The sequence below is a fragment of the Phyllostomus discolor genome, chromosome 8 (assembly GCF_004126475.2).
Source record: "Phyllostomus discolor isolate MPI-MPIP mPhyDis1 chromosome 8, mPhyDis1.pri.v3, whole genome shotgun sequence".
Lineage (NCBI taxonomy): Eukaryota > Metazoa > Chordata > Mammalia > Chiroptera > Phyllostomidae > Phyllostomus > Phyllostomus discolor.
This window is the reverse complement of record NC_040910.2, coordinates 21,246,744-21,266,189: the sequence shown is the minus strand read 5'-3', so window position 1 is coordinate 21,266,189 and position 19,446 is coordinate 21,246,744. Positions and strand designations below refer to the sequence as shown.

The 19,446-nt window shown below is 38.9% G+C and overlaps 1 protein-coding gene across 2 annotated transcripts in view; it reads left to right on the top strand.

Moving 5' to 3' along the window:
- The window catches only part of TLL1 (tolloid like 1), a 155,476-nt gene that overhangs the window by 129,919 nt on the left and 6,111 nt on the right, over positions 1-19,446 (top strand). For both annotated transcript variants that reach the window (XM_028521099.2, XM_036031928.1), the window contains 3 exons: positions 3,500-3,625; positions 6,206-6,333; positions 15,693-15,906. In XM_028521099.2, the coding sequence (XP_028376900.1) occupies positions 3,500-3,625; positions 6,206-6,333; positions 15,693-15,906 (468 nt within the window). The remainder of the gene's footprint in view (positions 1-3,499; positions 3,626-6,205; positions 6,334-15,692; positions 15,907-19,446) is intronic.

The following is a 19,446-nucleotide window of genomic DNA, read 5'->3' as shown; positions in this document are numbered from 1 at the left end:
AATTGTCTTTTTCACATCACTCTCTGACTCATGGAGGCACTTTTACATGTTAGTTTGCTGGGCATGATGACTTTCCTCCGGTGCTTTTAGTTACTGTTTTGATTAGTTCGGTTTTGAATTTTAGCTAAACTACAGATGAATGCATACATATATTCTAGCATATATTCTAAATTTTGTGCAATATTAATTATATTAATCAACATTAAATATAGGGATAAAAGCAGGAAATACCAATCAACTGGGAAACTGAAAAAAATAATAGATACTTAGACAATAATATATAGATAATATTTTTCTTCATCCTCTTTCTGCTCCTTCTTCTTCCTCCAAAAAGATTTTAAAATTACTATTGTTTAACAGAACAGAAGTGTAAATAATTGGCTATAAAAACTACTTTTCAAATATGATTGCTTCTACTTTCAACATTTCGCTTTAGTTAACCAATACCATAGTTCAGACTATATTCTATCAAATCTAAAAAAAGCATTCTCCTTAGAAATATAACCTAGTGACTTCAGATTTCCATGAAAATGAAGCTTCAATATTAGGAATATTTTTTGTACTGGAGTTGTTCTCACTGTGAAATGACTATTGATTTAAACACTCAGCAGTAGTGACTTGTGATGAGTCATGTGTTTATTTTGACAGTTTTATACCCCTCGCGTATGTCGATGCAAACAGACCCAGATAAAAGGAGGATTCGGTCCATCCCTGCTGCCATCGGGTTTGTCACTTAGCAACTACTTTGCTTACAGTTGTCAGATTTCCAGACAGCTCTCAAGTCTTGTTGACCCACAGTACAACTAAAGGTCAGCTTTATTTTAAGCACAAGAGTCAGCTTTATTCTAAATACAACAAGCCATCATGATATAACATTTTCATAGGAAATATGTGTCTATTTCAGAGTAAGAAATTCTGGCACCAGAAGATTTTTAATTGGCTCTTTCCATTTCACAAAGATGAAGTGTCAGGTCTGTCCAGAAAAAGTCCAGCCTTTGTTAACATAAGGAAAATGGTTAGCACAGCATCGATGTAACCTGGCAGCCAAGGAGAGTGGACTGGAGTGTGCATGGGTGAACAATGATGGCTGCACTATACTAGTCTGTGGGGGTGGTAGGCATCATTGAGTGAGCATGTGTCCTGTGTGGCTGTAGTATTCAAAATCACTGAGCGAGTAGAGCAACAAATCTGCATCCAATTTTGCATTAAGCTTGAATATTCCCCCACAGAAACTGTTTGGATGATTCAGAAGGCCATAGCAATGGGCTAATGGTGATTGGCAGCTTTATCACCATAATGCACCTGCTCATGCATCAGGTCTCGTGCAATTTTTTTGCAAAACATCAAATCACCTAAGTTTCTCAGCCCCCCTACTGCCCAGATTGGGTGCCCTGCAACTTCTGGCTTTTTCTAAACTCAAATCACCTCCGAAAGGGAAGAGATGTCAGACCATTGAGGAGATTCAGAAAAACATGATAGGGCAGCTGATGGTGATTGGGAGAACTGTGTGGGGTCCCAAGTTGCCTACTTTGAAGGGGACTGAGGCATCATTGTCCTGTGTACAATGTTTCTTGTATTTTCTTCAATAAATGTCTCTCTTTTTCATGGTACATGGCTGCATACCTTCTGGGCAGACCTCATATTTCTTCATCCACTTATGAGATAGTGTTTTATGAAGCATCTTAAATAAAGAGCCTCTGAAAAGGTGCATTAAAATAAAAAATTTAGATCACTTGCTGCTTGACTGTCGGAATTAGAAAATGTATGTAGCTGCTACCATGGCGGTAGGAAGTATGGTTTACCATCTACCTGTTCTGCCTAAACCATTAATAACTCAAACTATACTTTTCACTACTGAAGAAAATAAGGGAACAGGGATTTCAAATTATTATAAATTCTCCAAAATTAATTTTACAAGGCTAATTTTCTATTAACTTCTAATTTCTGTACATTTTGGTGTCTGATGCTAGATGATTTTCTTTATTCTATATTTTTTGTGTTTTTTTTCAGTTTCCACAGTAAGTATTAAAAGTATAAGGGAACTGTTGAGGATAGGTAGAGAACACATAAATCACAGATACATTGATTCTCATACATTATTTAAAACTTTGGGACTGCCTGAATGCGTTTGGAATACTTGGATACTGTCAATGCATGAATATATCCCAGGGGTGTGCGAGTGCTGTGTCATGTCATCAGTCGCCAGAGGGGAAAAGTAGAGGTATCCTTAAAAACTGCTCTCAGATACTTTGATTAAAAATGTCTTTCCCAACCCCTGTTCTCAGAGTGGATATTGGGTTGATGAAACATAGCTTTTGCTATGTGAGCCACCATGAGCTCACAAATTCCCTTTGGAAAAACCCTTTGACAGTGTACATTATGAATTCATCCTCATGTCTGATGTGATGGTCATGGGTCCCTTCTGTTCTCTCCGCTGTGGGAGTGGTGGCACTCTGAGTCATATGTCATCATATGTGTGTGTCATGAGCAGTCTGCCAGTTTGGACTTTAATGGACAAGCCAGCCATCACATGAGAGCTGAGCGACATCAGAGGGTAGATGATGCTTCTCACTGGATTGATTGTCTGCTCATCTGGTTTGGCCGTTGCTCCTGTTGTGAATTTATTGGCTCTTTCATGACGCTCCTATTTCCAGTTCTAACCTTTGCCTCTAGCACAATAACAGCCCTTTTAGGGAATTACTTATTAATAAACTGGGCTGCTGGAGTAGGGCTTTTTTTTTAGATTTTATTTATTTATTTTTAGAGAGGGAAGGGAGGGAGAAACATCAATGTGCAGTTGCTGGGGGTCATGGCCTGCAACCCAGGCAGGTACCCTGACTGGGGATAGAACCTGTGACACTTGGAGTAGGTTTTAAAAAATATGTAAATTAGCTTTCTTCTTTACGATAGTGTAATAATGGCTTTTTCGGTCTTGGAATGTTATGAAGTGTCCAGATTCATCACTGCTTAGCTGAACTTCAAAGTTAATTAAAAAAAACAGCTACTAGTTGTGCTAACTGATTTTTAAGTGATTATACACAATTCCTGGAGCCTCGTTTCTCTTCTATCTAGATACCATGGTTAACCCATTGCAGGATTTCTTTCTAATGCCATTTCTTGCATTTGTTCAAACTATGGACAATTTTTAATTTATTTTTAACAATGGGCAGTAAAAGTTTAGGACTAGCTGTAAGAAGATCTGTGCTTTTCCTCTCTCCTGCCCCAAACGTCTGCTCCAGGAGCGACGGGGGACTACAAGTTCTTGTCCTGGTGCAGCCGGTCCTGGAAACTCAATCCATGGTACAAGGCGCCCAGCTCAACAAGGCCTGGGGGGAACTAAGACCCTATCAATTGTTTTGTCTTTTTGTTTTATGTTGGGAACAGGAAAAGCTGCAGCTTAGTTGACCCTTTGCCAATGTTAGCCACAACTAAATGATTCCACTTTGCTACTCTTTGTTTCTCAAGCCACTCGCTAAACTATGTGTCATCTTTTTGCCAGACAAAGATGAGTGCTCCAAGGATAACGGCGGGTGTCAGCATGAATGTGTCAACACGATGGGAAGCTACGTGTGTCAGTGCCGTAACGGATTCGTGCTGCATGAAAACAAACACGACTGCAAGGAAGGTATGGAAGCTGCGTGCCGTCCTTGACGGCATCTGGAATTTCACACCGTTTGGGTAAAACACTGCTTCCAGGGAGAGTTAATGATATCAATAAAGCGATACCATTTTTGAGTGTTCAAATTTCAAAAAAAAATATGAGTGTGGGTGCAGTGCTCAAAGATCCAAGGCACACTGTGGGAAACCTCATGTTACCTAACCAGTCAGCACTTCACACGCAGGCGGCATTGGGATAACCTTGTACAGCAGACGTAGGCGCTGCTAGGATGCCATCTGGCAGTCAGAAGAACCCCACTGTACCCCCAGGTCTTTGTAGAACAGGCCTTTGTAACAGTCTTTATATTTAAACTTAACTTCTGCTAAAGGCCTTACATTTGGTCTAGTTTCTCTCCCCAAAATGTCTCAAGTATATGCTCTGTGAGTGATGCCACATTAAATGCCAGGAGAGTCAAATGCCAATGCCTAGCAGAGGACAGACATTTGAAAGTGGCAGATCCTGTGCCACTGAAACAGTTTTCAGGCTTGTTTTAGAAGAAGAAGAAAGAAAGAAAATCACACTAGGAGCACACCAGTACCCTTCCAGAGCCTTTGGCCCCTGGGCCTTATAATATTCCAAGATTTTATAAAAAACAGTGATCTTAATCTCCTTAGCCGGTAAGAGCTCGATGGGCACAAGACATAGTAACTTTGTTTTCATTTCCTCCTTTGAGGGTCTGTTCCTGAATTTTTGACAACTTGGACTTATGCCTACTTTGAAAGAATTACTATGGCAGATTTTATAACTTGTGTCATTAGCACATGTAGAATGACAGGTACCTGACTAGAACCACAGTTCAATAGCAACTGTTGTTTGCACATTCAGGTAATACCCTGAATTGGTCCATGTTCCATTTGTTCCATTCAAATATGATAATGGGTCAAGGTTTTTTTCTTCCTGTTTTCATTGAGCTGTTGGCATTGCCCAGAATCATATGCAAGCAGGCTTTTTGTCTCTCCTCACTGTCATATGAGTACAGACCCATGAGGATTCTGATATTTGTAACTCAGTAAAGTGCTCTATGAAATCAACAGGCTGGGGAATAAGCCCAGTTATTTTGCAGCTTTGGATGGTGATTCAGAGCAATAGAGACAGCTTTGCAGAGTAAGCATGTAGCCCATGGTTCACAGGTAGCAAATACATGTAAGTACCCTAAATCTCTGTTCATTATGGTAAATATTTCAAGAAAGGATTTTATAGGAAACTTCCTTTTGGATGGAACTATATTCAGGTTCTCCAGTCAAGTTCATTTTTACTGCCAGTAAAGAGGTCACGTTTTCTTTTACGTTTGCCACGGTGTAGGCGCTGTCCACGGTTCATCAGCCAGCCTCTTGGCATTGTCTCACGGGCTCTTTGCCAGATTCTGGGGACCCACATTTCCTGTGGTAAAGACAGGGGTCTGGAATTGAGAAAACCCTCGTTGAGATAGGGTCCTGACTTTAAGTAAGGCTATTTTCTTGCTATATGACCCCATATTGTTGGGAAAGAGCTGCATTTCACCTCCTTTTTGTACTCCTCACAAACCCAAAGCTCCCGATGGACACCGAGCACAGTCAAGGGCAAGGCCTAGCAGCGAGCTGTGACGACAGCACCTGGACGCTGGCCTAGTCCCCGCACTGGGGGCCCTGCAGTGTAACAGGGGTCCTGCCTGTTCAGCAGTGAAGTTCCCCAAAGAGATTTCTTGAAAATTTTCAGAGAATTTTTTGTATTTCAGAATGGGATACACAGCATATAACAAATAAGTCATGGCCTCAATCAGGATACAAGGGCGCTGCTTCATTAACTACACAGAACGAACAGAGCCCGCGGCTACTAAGTGTTCTTGAAGTTTAATATTAACAAATGGTTTCCTTTAAGATGAAGTTATTTTAATTATGAAAAACCTGAAAGAAATTTCATGTTCATTAAATATCCTTGGAAATTAGTTTAGAAGCTATCTCCATGGCTAATAGCTCTTCACTTATTTTTCCCCTTATTGCTTCATTATACTTTCATGAAATTAGAGTTAATTTATTTTAGCAGCTAAAATTTTAGTTTCAGTGTTCAAGCATATACTTTAACTAAAGAAGAAAGAAGTGTAAATACATAATTCATAAAGTGGCTTGATGATGTTAATTAGCTATAGATTATGTTTTGGTTAATAGAAAAGAATGAACTGAAATGGCATAATCCATTGATTTTGTTTGTGACATTGCATTAAATATTTTGCACATACCAAAAGCCGATATACTTGATTGTCAGTATATGTTGCTATGTTAAAGTCTGAGCTCACAGATCCAGCAGTTTTAATAGTTTATTTCCTTTTAGGCATTTCTAAAATGCATTGTAAATAGTCAATTTCATGAAAGCAAGAAAACAAACATTGCTGGATTATGCTCAGCAACATATATGCCAAAGCAGATGGACATGATAACAGAGACTGGAATAATGATTAGTTAGTATTCAAGAAAATCTCTCAGTAGGATAGTGGGTACATAGGCTGCTTTCTTGTTGGTCCACTCCTGGGCTAGATCCCTGCACTTACCAATATTACCTTTGCCGGCACAGCTGAGTGTGAGCAGAAGATCCACAGTCCGAATGGCTTCATCACCAGCCCCAACTGGCCAGACAAGTACCCAAGCAGGAAGGAATGCACATGGGAAATCAGTGCCACTCCAGGCCACCGAGTCAAATTAGTAAGTGAGCAAGTCATTCTTTTTTTATTAAGCTGACTGTCTGTGTCTCCCATGGAAGCAAAATGAATGTTTATTGAACTGAATTGAATTGAATTGGTAAGCAGATGGAAAAGATTTTCTTTCATACGCTTGCCTACTAACACTAAACAAATCCCCGATTTCCTAGATCAAGACCATAGTAGTGGTCGTCGTGAACTTCTCTTACAGTGGTCTTTCCTGGATGTGCAAAAGGCATTAACAAAGCTACTGCAAGTATGTAGATAATATGTTATTTAAAATGATGTTTCCAAATGGAGAAAATAAAGGAACAAAAGAATTGGAAATTCATCAAGACATCAATAAAATACACACTCATTTAAACACACCATAGTAAATTCTACTGGCTGTGTCACTTCTATATTCTTCATATACAGAGCATGTAGATGGTTTATAATACAGAGCATGTAGATGGTTTATAATATACTATCCAGTTTTGTTTTGTGGTTTGTGAAATATTATTTTTCTGTAATATAACTGCCCTCTTTAGATGGATACCGATAGCCTTAGACTTCTCCCAAATTCAAAAATGAATATAATGTTTGTCCTCTCCCCTGTGTTCTTTGAGCCTTGCATTCTGTCCTTGTCACCTCAGAGTAATATTGAGTCTCATTATAGGCTGCAGAATACTTGAAGAGCATTTTTAAAAAATAAAGCCATAGGAATATAGACATTTTAATAACTTCCTACATTATGTTGTTGTCAAAAGCAGGAGGCAATGCCAGCCATCAAAGCTCCGAGGACAGTCTGAACAGTCACCGTAATAAAGGACAAGAACTTGTGTTGAGAACGAGGCTACCCATCCATGGTGGCTTACTGGAGCAGTCCAGCCATAGAGTTTTAAAAATTTTTTGAATCCTTTCCTTCAGTGAATTTTTTTGGCCAAGAAGGGGGCTGTATTTCTAAGCAGCATTGTTATAATGATAAAATTAGAGACAGTCACCGACGCATTCATAATCCTATTGTGGAACTCCTTGCTATCATCACACTTGTGAAATATTAGTAAGTGACCTTCCAAACAGAGACGTTGGTTCATTCCAGCCACTCTTTGGAAGGACGCTTGATGCTGAGATGACAGCCCTGTATGAACTTGAGTGCTTTTCAGTCCTGTCCAAGGTCCTGACTGAGGGAACGGTATTCTTTTCAGCAGTGCAGTTAGCTGAGGGAGATGGGAACATGAATTTTTTCTGTGTGTAGATCCAGGTTTTGTCTGGTATCAAAGTCTTCTCTGAAGAGTTGTGTACATGCATGAACATGTATATATTTTGTGTGTAGAGTATGCCCGTGTAGCATCACTATACGAAGACATTTTCATTGGGTATAGAATACTAGGCTGACAATTTTATTTTCCAGTCTGCACTTTAAACCCTTGACTTCATTATTTTCTGACTTCCATTGTTTCTAATAAGTCTGCTGTAAACCTGAGTTTTATTCCCATGAAAGTAATGATTCCTTTTCTCTATGGCTGCATTCGACATTTTCTTTTTATCAGCAGTTTGAGCTCAGTGTATCTAGGGATGTGTGTGTGTGTGGTATTTTATCCTTCTCAGAATTCTGTGAATTTCTTACACATGTATTGTAGTGTCTGTCGTGAATTTTTGAAAATTTTACCATTATTTTTTACAGATTTCTTCTGCACTACTGTCTCTCTTCACCTTCTTGGACTTAAGTTACACATACGCTAGGTTGTTTCATATTATCCTGTAACTCTTGGATGCTCTGTTAATATTTTTCATTCTTTTTTTGAGCCAAACTTTCAGCAATTTCTATGAATCTGTCTTCAAGTTTCTAAGCAGTTGTTTCTTCTGCTGTCTTGAGTCTACTGATAAGCTTTTAAAGACCCTTTTTATCTTTCTTATAATGTTTTCTAACTCTAACATTTCCCTTTGACTCGCTATTATAGTTCTCATGTGTATGAGTCTGCTCAGGCTGCCATGACAGAGTGTCTAAAACAATAAAAGTATGTTTTCTCACAGTCCTGGAAGCTAGAAGTTCAAGGTCAGGTGCTGTCAGTGTTGGCATCTGGTGAGGCCTGTTTCCCTGGCGTGTAGATGGTGCTTCATCTCTCTGTCCTCACACAGCCCTTTCTCTGTGTGTGCATGGACAGAGAGGGGTCCTGTGTCTCTTTGTCTTACGAGGACATTGGCCCTGCGGGGGTGTCAGACCCACCAGGGGCCACATCAGCCTCGAGGTTGCCTTCAAAGGGCTGAAATAATTTTAGGACTGTATACATATAACTACTCCTTAGCTGTTAAGGAGTTGAAATTACATTTGGCCCTTTGAAGGCAACCTCAGGGCTGATGTGGCCCCCGGTGAAAATGAGTTTGACACCCTGCCCTGTAGGATTAGAGCCTCTCCCTTATGACCTCCTTTAACCTTAAATACCGGTACTGTCCAAAAGGACCTCTCTCCAAGGACAGTCACACTGGGGTTTAGGGCTTTAACATATGAAGTGAGGGGGAAGGGTAATTCATCCCAAAACACAATCTCTCCACTGAAATTTCTCACCTATTTTTGCATGTTGTCTGCATTTTTATTAGAATCCTTAGCAAATTAATCATAGTTACTTTAAATTCTGTTTGATAGTTTAAACATAGGGGTCATGTTCGAGTCTGTTCTGTTATTTTCTCTCCTAAAACTGTGTCATTTTTTTCTTGCCTTTCTGCATGTCATGTAATTTTTTTATTAAACACCAGACTTGATGTGTATAACAGTAGAGACTTTGTGTCTGGAAGTAGACACATCTCTTCTCCCGTTAGGCTATTAGTGTAGGTGTGTGTATGGTAAGGGGTGTTGCTGAGTGAATCTAGTCAGTTACTAAGCTGACTTGGGGTTTTCTTGTTCCGGTGATTACCCTCAGTGCACCATTGGCTTCGAATTCCTTTGAGAGGCATTTTCTCAGTGTTTGTCCTTCGTCTTTCACTTCTCCATTTATATCCCCTGTGAACTGTGTGCCCTCCGCACTTCCCTTGCCTTTCCCAGTGGTAGACCGCAGTTGCTCGTTACTTGGTGCTTGCTAATCCGGTGGTGAGGCAAGGGGTTCTCTATTCTCTCAGCACAGCCTCCTCATTAAATGTACTCTGTGTTTTTACATCTCAGGGATGTTCTTTTGCACTGGCAACCAAACTCCACCTTGTGGCTCGGGGTGGTCTTCCATGGGAGAGTTTCTTTGCTCTCTTGCAGCTGTAGTAGATCTCCAATGCTATTGGAATAGGATCCTGTGCCCAGGCCTTCCCCGGGGGTAGAGGTGTTTTTCATTCAGTTTTGTTTTAAACATTTCCCTCGGCTACACTAGGTCTGTACCTTTGCCCTGGTGGTCACAGTGTTCTGCTGCTCCCCCAGAGGCTTAAGGCTTTGCTTCCCAGAGAAGAGCCGCCACAGGGCGTCATGCTTTTCTCACGGCAGTGACCAGTTCCCTTTCCCAGGCCTGTGACACCGAGGAAGGCACTTGGCCATCTCCTGCTGTGCCCACAGCCCTTCTCCGGAGCAGGAGGTTGAGATTGCTGGTCATAGAGAAGAGCCTGTGCGTGGCTGCAAACTCCCCATGTCTGCAGCTCCCAGGGGTTTTATACTCTGAGCCTCACTCACACCTGATCTTTACCAATCCATTAAAAACTGTAGCTGAATGCTTCATACCTGGCTATATGGCATGTGACATCCCTTCTGAACTCTGTCACTGTGAGCAGGTGCTTGTGTCCCAGCTCTGCTTGGAGGGGCCTGACATTCAGCAGATTGGATAGGACTTGGTTGACTGGTGACTTCAGTTCTTGGATGTGTTCAAGCAAAGTTGTGATTTTTTTTTAGTTCACATGGGTTTTTCCCATTAGAGTAAAAGCAATACTATTTCCAGATTTCTACATCCAGGGGGAAATAGAATTCCTGATATCCCTCTGATTCTTAATACTTTATTCACTCTCAATTATATGCTTTCTAGCTGATTGAATATCTGTTCCAACTCTAAGCCTGCTTCTTCATAAATTACAGCCTTTATGTTTTACGCAAATCTTCCTCAAGAAAACCTCCCTTTCTTGAGGAATGGGATGTAAGCATGTCTGTTCAACAATGGTCATACTTGCCATTAGCCTACGAAGGTGACTTTCAGAAGGAAAATGAGAGCTTTGAGGCAAATACGGATCTTTGTTCAAAGAATTTGACTTTGTGATCTTAGTACAAGTGCTGACAGTCTAAGCCAGGTTTTCTCAAATGTTGGCTCACATCAGAATTACCTGGGAGACTTGTTAAAACACTCACTTTTGCCATTCCAAGTTCCTGAATAAGAGTGTAACGTTGATTCCACCTTTTTCCCCCTCTATCGTGTTCTTATAAAACACTGTAAGAATCAGGATTAGTAAATAAGAAAGCAGTCTCAGGCAGTTTAAGTCAGGGGCAAGTTTATAAAACTAGCAGGTATATTAATACCTTCAAGCCCACCCTGTCTCTGCATTTAATCTTAATTTTAATTACACCATCCTGCATCAGAGAAAAAAGAGATCCCAAATTGCTGTGTATGTGCACATATATAATACTTTAAGTGGAAAAACAATCATGATAGTAAGACACACTTACAATGATTGAGTAAAACCAAATATACAAGTGGCCAAAGGAGCTGGTTGAATTAAGGATCTTGGAATGGAGGGATGGTGCTGGAATATCTGGGTGGGCTCCATGGAATCAGAGGGTTCCTTCTGGGAGGCAGGCAGGCAGGCAGGCAGAAAGGAGAGATGTTACGCTGCTGGTTTTGAAGACAGAGGAAGTAGACGTGAGCCAAGGAGTGAGGGCAGCCTTTAGAAGCTGGAAAAATGCGAGGAAACACATTCTCACCCAGGATGTGTAGAAGCAGCACGGTGGTGCCCAACCGTTTTTGTAGGCTACTGACTTCCAACAGCCCTAGGACAACACACTGGTATTGTTGTAAGCCCCTAGTTTGTGGTCCTTTGCCATAGCAACAATAGGAAACTACTAGACTTGCCTCGTGTGTGTTTAATCATGAGATAGTTACTACCACATGATAATAGCCACCAAGTAAAAGAAACCTTGGCTGAAAGATATACGGAAAACTCTTCTTACTAAAAATGGGATAAAGTTCTAAATGAGTAAGGACAAGGATCTATTATTTCTGGCTTCATCCTGTTTTGGTTTTGAGAGACCTAAACCGATCATCCAGTTTCAGGTACCTTTTTCATTAGTTTGAATTACTCTTCATTAAAAACAGAACCGACAGTACTGAAACAAAGTTCCAGGCAAAGGGACATACAGCACTGGGATAATGTACTTACGTCATTTTTATCTGTTGTATCATAGCCTAGAGTTTTGCCAAGTTATATAGTTGCAATGTATAGCTTCACGTATGGGATATTTAGAAAACAAAAACACCCACAGGTGTTATAATTCTCTGCCATAAATCCATAAAGAGTATACTGAGCACAGTTATAGGGGACTCACAGGGGAAAGGGATCCTTTGAATTAGAAGACTGGGGTTTGTATTCCACTTGCCATTCTTTTCAGTGGCTCCTAATTCTTTCAGTATCTTGTGGGAAACCAGGTGACAGTTCTTGCCGCAGACAGGAAAAGGCGAAAGGTGGCTGGGACCGCAGAGCTCCAAATCTTATTTCACAGCTGCTTGAACTGCATCCGTCTCTTTAAGTCTCTTACACGATCACCTGGCTACATTTTATTTCTGCACAAAGCGCTATCGCTTTATTATCTTGTCCTGTGTGGATATAGGTTGTGACTGAATGGCCTTATCCTTTAGCCAGTGCCCATATTCTCAACACAAGCACTTCCGCTGATGTTCACGTGGAGGTCCTGCGTGTGCAAGCCTGGCTGGCGGCCAGTGAGGTCGAGTAGTCTCGCTTGGGTGTTCCTGAAGCCCACAGTTATTCTTTCCACAGCCTCAAATGAGAGTTCAATTTTATTTCTTTTGAATGGGACTCCTTAATCACTTAGTTTGTCCTGTGGAAAATACATTAAGATTCCTGACTAGAGCTTACAGTCATTCCCTCTTTCTTGGTTCTTTCTCAAACCTAGATGAGTAAGCTTAAAATCACAGAGCTATAATCACGGAATGAATAAGGTTTAAGCTTGAATGGTAAAATATCTGTATAGTATTAGTGTAAGTGCTTAATAAAAATATTTAGAAGTCCCCAAAAGGAGGGTAGTGTTTCCATGGAAATCAGAGTTACTTACAGCTGCATAGCTCAGCTTTGCTGGCTGTCCTGCCCTCACTATAAAGTTGCAGGGCTTTGGGGGCATTAAGTGTCTGTGGCGCATTTTAGTAGTGTTGGTCCCTGGTGGCTGGAAATGTTCACATTGCTGAGATATAGAGATTCATGACTCAGCATGTATCATAGAATAAAGTAATAAATTGTGTATCTCACTTGATCTTTGGAAACTTGAAACATATTTTTAAAGATTTCTAATTTCCCATGGGCTCCCAGAATACTTTTCTGTGGCCTAGACATATTTTGTATTGAGGTAAAGTCACTCTACATGGGGGTCCCTCTACGTGGATGTCTCGATGACACTAAGGGCCAGATTTATGAGATCTCAGGGTGTGGGTTAGTCACGCCTTTGCTTGTGTGTGGCAGAGCACTTGGGTTAGGCCGGCTGCTGGAGAAGGACCACCCTGTCGTTGCTGTCAACCAAATACACTGCTACCAATTCCAAGAGGAAAATTCACTAATACTCTAATGAATGAGAGTTGTTTGCATTGCTCAAGAATATGTCACTACAAAACCTTTGCCTAATTTGATTCCCACAGAGTCAGTCTGATTTCATTAGTAACCTGATAAAAAGCTGGAGCCAGGTGGCTCCAGACCGGGTGTCAGTATGCCCCCAGCCCCCCAGCTCAATGCCACTTTGTGTGGGGTTGCTCTGTTCTGTACAGCAGATGGCATGGTTTCCTCCAGGCATCCTGCATCTCGTTGGGGAGGGAGTGGTCACACAGTTATTTCACTCACTTAGCTTTCAGTGGACCAGTCAATGGACTGAACGTGTGTGGTCTGTGAGTTCTGATCCCATGTTTAACTTTCACTTAGAGTATATGCTTAGAATGCTGTTACCTCCATTATTCTTACAGTTTTCTGCACTGTTGGTTCCTCTGTTCTTTTTATTTATAGATAAATTATTCTAAGTTACATTAAAAAAGACAATTAGTTGACATGGCTTTCAGATATTATTTTCCTCTTGAAATAATATCGACGTCATAATTCAGAAGCTTGATTTCCTATTTAATAAAGTTCTCTGGGTGCAGTTAAGGCAATTTTCTCTTACTGGTTTTTTAACAGTTACAAACTGACACAAGGCTGTGGATGTGTATGCAAGGATCAGGGAAGCTGATGAGTACTCTCTCGTGAGAGGCAGGAAACGAGCAGTCCTGGTCTGCCGCTTCCAGAGCACTCCCGCTCAGGGGTCTGGCCACGAACATGGGGTGGGTGGGTAGGCACATGACTGGACAGGCTTTCAGCCGACCTTGCATTTAGGTTCTTCCATATCCCATGTCTCCTCACCTCCATTCTCTGCCGCTGGATGATAGAGATTGGTAAGTGACACACTCCTTCCGGGACCACCTACCTTGAATATTGTTTCAGGATGATGAAACTCGGTTCATTATGTTTCCTGCACCATTTTTGTTTCTTTGTTTGTGTGTGTGTCTGTTTCCAGTGCAACTCTTTGTGTGATCGTCATTTTTTTACACTATCCAGTTTCTTTGGTCAAACACAGTGAATATTTCTTTTTACCCATAATGATTATAACAAATAATTGTTCTCTAATGCTTATTGGTTATAACATTTTAATTTAAAATAAAGAGAAGGAAAGGGAGGGAGAAAGAGAGGGAAAGAAACATGAGTTCGTGGTTGCCTCTCATGTGTCCCCCACTGCGGACCTGGCCTGCAACCCAGGCATGTCCCCTGACTGGGAATCGAACCAGTAGCCCTTTGCTTCACAGGCCCGTGCTCAATCCACTGAGCTACACCAGCCAGGCCTTAACTTACACTTCTTATAAATTAGAGTGAAGTGGAATGAGACATGAATAATCAGTCCTCTTTCTTTTCTTTGATTTCTTTCATAAATATTTTCATTCCTTTTCCCTACATTCTAATTAATATAAGTGGCTTCTTTCATTTACACCCTTACTCCCCTAAAGTGAGAAGGGAAAGTAGACAGTGGTGTGGTATGGAATAGATAACCATTCACCAAGAGAGAACTGTTCTTAGTCACTTTTTCTTTGAAAAGTACAAAATGTATGTCTTAGGTAAACTGAGAATTACAATCACTTCATAAAATCACATTAAAGAAAACACGTATATAAAAAGTTTATGTGTGAATATTTTATGCCTCAGGGATTATAGAAAAATTAATAAATTTTCAAGTATATTATATATTTTCTCGGGTTTCTTTTTTTAAGCTTTACTCTCTAGACTTAAATAATAGTGATGGCTTATTTTTTGTAATGTATGATGGTTTTTCTGGGGAAAGAAAAAAGTCTAAATTGGCAATTGCAAATAACCTATAATTCCTGGAATTATTAATAGTTTGGATAATGTTATTTTTACTCCATCACAATTAAACCCTTCTTTGTGATATTTTAACATTATACATTTAATGAACCTTTATTTTAAGAATTTGAGAAGATCTATACACAAACAATTACTATACAGGTAACTTAGAATGATTTTTAAATGGCAAAGCACCTAAACTTTGTGAGACTCCAAATATTAAAGTAAGTGTACCGTCTGTCTGAAAGGTAAATTTAAAAATCTAGCCTAGAGACATATTAGTGTTTTCTAACAATATGGGTTGTAAAATCTAGAGAAGGAAACATACAGTGAAAATACCTTTGTTTTAGTTATTCTATTAAGATTTACTGCCTTTAATTTTTGTCCAAATATGCTAACTACTCTGGATTTTTCTTCTCAGTTTAGGTTCCTAAAGGTAAGACAGTGTTCAGTAGTTTATGATCATCAAAACTGGAAGGAATCACTGTTTTAATATAGTGGTTTAACGTTTTCTGATGTATTCATAAAAAATTCAGAATAAAACATTACTTTGTTACCCTAAATGGTCTCAATACCGGAGTAGATTTAATTGCAATAGTAGAGTTAGTTCCAATAGTTGAATAGTAGACTCTCACCTTGAGTACTACATTTTTTTCCCTCGTGTTTTTCCTGGAGCTTTTACAGTCTATTGATTTTACAGCCCTTTCAATAATGTGCTATATGGATTATCATTTGCATGGCCTGGAGATATTTTATTAATCTGTATTTGTTTTAAAAACAAGAACCTATTTTTAATGGTATGTGATTTTTTTTCTTTATAAACAGGCCTTCAGTGAGTTTGAGATAGAGCAGCATCAAGAATGTGCTTACGATCACTTGGAAGTATTTGATGGAGAAACAGAAAAATCACCAATTCTTGGACGACTGTGTGGCAACAAGATCCCAGAGCCCCTAGTGGCTACTGGAAATAAAATGTTTGTTCGGTTTGTTTCTGACGCGTCTGTTCAAAGAAAAGGCTTTCAAGCTACACATTCCACAGGTCAGCAAACTAGGGCTCTGCCTCTCTTTTCTGACTGAGGTCCAGGTTTTTCTTCCTGGGAAGGCAGTGGGTCCCGTAACAGGATCATCAAGGCTCCCCAGACACAGCAGAAGAAAACTCACTGCAGCACGGTGTGAAATGTGTGGGAGCCGTGTAGCATCCGAACTGAATAGCTTTGTAATTGATGAATATTTAGAAAAAAAACAAACAGTAGTTTCTTTCAAATGCAGTATGATCAAGTAGAACTATTTCTCAGTATGTCTATAATGTATTTTATATTAAGTGTAACAAGTTTAATTTATGTCATATTTAACAGATAGAAATCTATAGCTTAGTACTAAAAAATTGTGTGTTCTTTAAACCCTACGTGGTTAGCTAGTTTTTGCATTAATATGTTTTTGTAAACCAAATTTGGGATTTACCTCTGTTTTATAGAGCGTCATTTTCTCCCTTTTATTTGGCGTGTAACACAGTACCCATATACCTAATCCTTACAGATCACAGCTGTTCTAGAAGTCTTTAAGAAATAAAATGCAATTCAGAAAAATATGAAACATTTTAGGCAAAAACGTAGAATAACATTGATATAAGTTGGAGCCCATTTAATAATATATTTCATAAGTGTCTAGGAAATGTTTTTTTCAGTTAAAAATCAGTTCATTGCAGATGTTTACTCAAGTCATTTAGCTTATAGTGCCATCTAGTGGCGTTACCTATGAATAAACTCTTCAGACACTTCTGGGAGAAGTCGATCTTGATGTAGAGCATAAAAAAATAGTCTATGTAGCCGATTTTCAACTTTTTTCATCTCATGGCACATATAAACTAATCACTAAAATTCTGCAGCACACCAAAAATATATTTTCTATTTTTTGACAATCTGACAAAAAAAAAAAGGTATCATTTTGAGTCATTCACACTGAACAGCTATGGTTGTATTGGCTAGTGTCATTTTTTTTTTAATTTGACGGTCTAAGGGGTAATCCAAGTGTCCCTGACTAAATAGTCAGGTATTGCCTATTTTAAAAATTATTAAAATTCTTACAGCACACCAGTTGAAAATGACTAGTCTATATATTTGTCCATGAAACAATTTTAGTGAAGTAATTTTCATTACAGTTTCATGCTGATTGCTTTTCTTTTCTTTTTTGTTTCATTTCGTTTTAGAAGTCAGAATTTTAATTATTCTTATTGTCCAATATTATTTTTCACTCTAGTTTGTTTTATTATGGGCATAGATTTACATTGAATCTATGAGAACATGGATATTAATTGTCAGGGTACTTGTGTGATTTATACTAGTAATGATTGGACTCATAAATAATGCAGATTCATAATTTTTTATGGTTAATATAAATATTTTGGTTTGAGAAAAATCTTTTATGGACCATAAATTTCATACTAATGAAGGATTTTCCATACATATGACATTCACTCTTTAAATATTTTTCTGATAATTTGTCCTGTGTTGAAGGAGTGGAAAAATTGGAATTCTGTTACTCTGTCAACATTTTTCTGACCATATAGAGTTCATGGCATATGTTTAATGTTCTGGGTATTATAGGTTCCAAGAATGCAGTATGAAAACATGCTGTGAAAACTTTCAAAATAGATGATGATGTAGTATTTTTAAATTGTCTATATATAAATTTCCTTTTTTTTAGCTTGATAAAAATTTTATTTAACAGGGGAAACTTCTTTTTTATTCTTTGTGAATGGATGATAAAGATTATTTTATGTTCCATGGTATCAGTACGTCTGGGTTTTTGGTCCAACTATGCCATTACATATCTGGGAACTTGGGAAAGATAATTTCTTTGGATCTCAGCTTGCTCATCTGTAAAATAATTTCAAGGTTTCGCCCTGGCTGGTGTGGCTCAGTGGATTGAGTGCCGGCTTGCAAAGCAAAAGGTTTCTTACAGCCATGGAAGTCTGTGTCTCCTTAAATTGCCTGGCATCTGCTTGTGGAGCCTATTTGCAATGCCCATTTTACCAATCAGAATCCATTGATAGGATCTAATTCTGTATATATCTTCATTTTATAATTGAAGTTGATATTTAATATTATATTAACTTCAGGTGTATAGCATAGTGGTTAGATATTTATATAACTTAACAGATGGCATCCCCGGTAAGTCTAGGACCCACCATTGTAAGCACGTACTCGTACATATACTTTAATTATTTTAATTATTGAACACTGAATATTCAAAAGAGCTATATGATATAGATACTATTTATTTTTAATTTTTTAATTGATTTTAGAGAGAGAGGAAAGGAGAGGGACAGGGAGGGAGAGAAACATCCATGTGAGAGAGAAACATCAATTGGTTGTCTCTCACACGTGCCCTGACTGGGAGCTCAAACCCGCAACCTAGGTGTGTGGTCTGACCTAGGATCGAACCAGCAGCCTTTTGGTGTATGGGATGATGCTCCAACTGACTAAGTCACCCTGCCAAGACTATTTTTATTTCCCAGATAAAGGAAGTGAAAATTTGGATGTGTTATTAACTTGCAAAGATTTCTAAAATTATGTCAAAGCCTGGGTTTTATCCTTATTCTGTCTCTAAAGCTTATGTACATTCCACTACAGTATATTTTATCTTACTATACGAATTTTGGATTAGGAGGGAAACCGATACAAAAATAGACCACTACTATTTGAAGCAATAGGTAGAGAGTGAATGCTTCCTTGTGTTAAGTTTTAAAGGAATCCTGTGCCCGAGGACTCTCACCGATGAGTCCCACTTTTTCCCGATGCAGTTCCCATCCATTCAGATTACCCATGGGAACCACCTCAGCCTCATTTTGTCCAGTGATATGTGCCTTGGTATTGCCTGATCCAGCGCTGTCTGCTCAGCAATGAGGATTCTGAGACCTAAATGACAACTCTCTAACACAAAAAATAACAGCTGGAATTGGAGTCCTGGCTCCCCAACTTTTTGTCATTTGCTCTTGTCAAAATTTTGTTTGTATGTGTGCTTTTTTCCTTCATGTATAAATTTTGCCCTCAGACAGCTTTCTTGGAATTTTCTAGATAGATTTATTTTATTCTGTTACTTTCTAGAAGTCAAAACTGATGAAATATTCTTATGTGCCTCCTATGTATTTCTCCCCAAAGCTTTCTTTTCAACAAGTTTTTAGTCCATAGTTTTTCACCAACTATTTATTTAGCATAAACTTTGGATAGACACTGTACAGTGTTAGTAATTTATGAGGGAAAGTTAGGAATTTGAGGGGATTTATGGAAACTAGATGGAATTCTTGCCTGTGGACAGCTTATAGTCAGATAAGTTAAACTGATTTTCATTTTCTACTACTAAGACAGCCAAGTCCACTACCATGTCTGTCTGCTTTTTTTGCTACATTTATAAAGTGCTCATGCATTATTTACTGCCTTCTGGAGTACAAGTGGCTATTATGAATGAGCCCTGAAGTATGCATTTTTATTTGTGTCAATAAATTTATATTTCTGCACATAATTTTAACTTTATCCACAAGAAAAGCTTCTCTTCTTTTAAAGATTTTATCGATTTATTT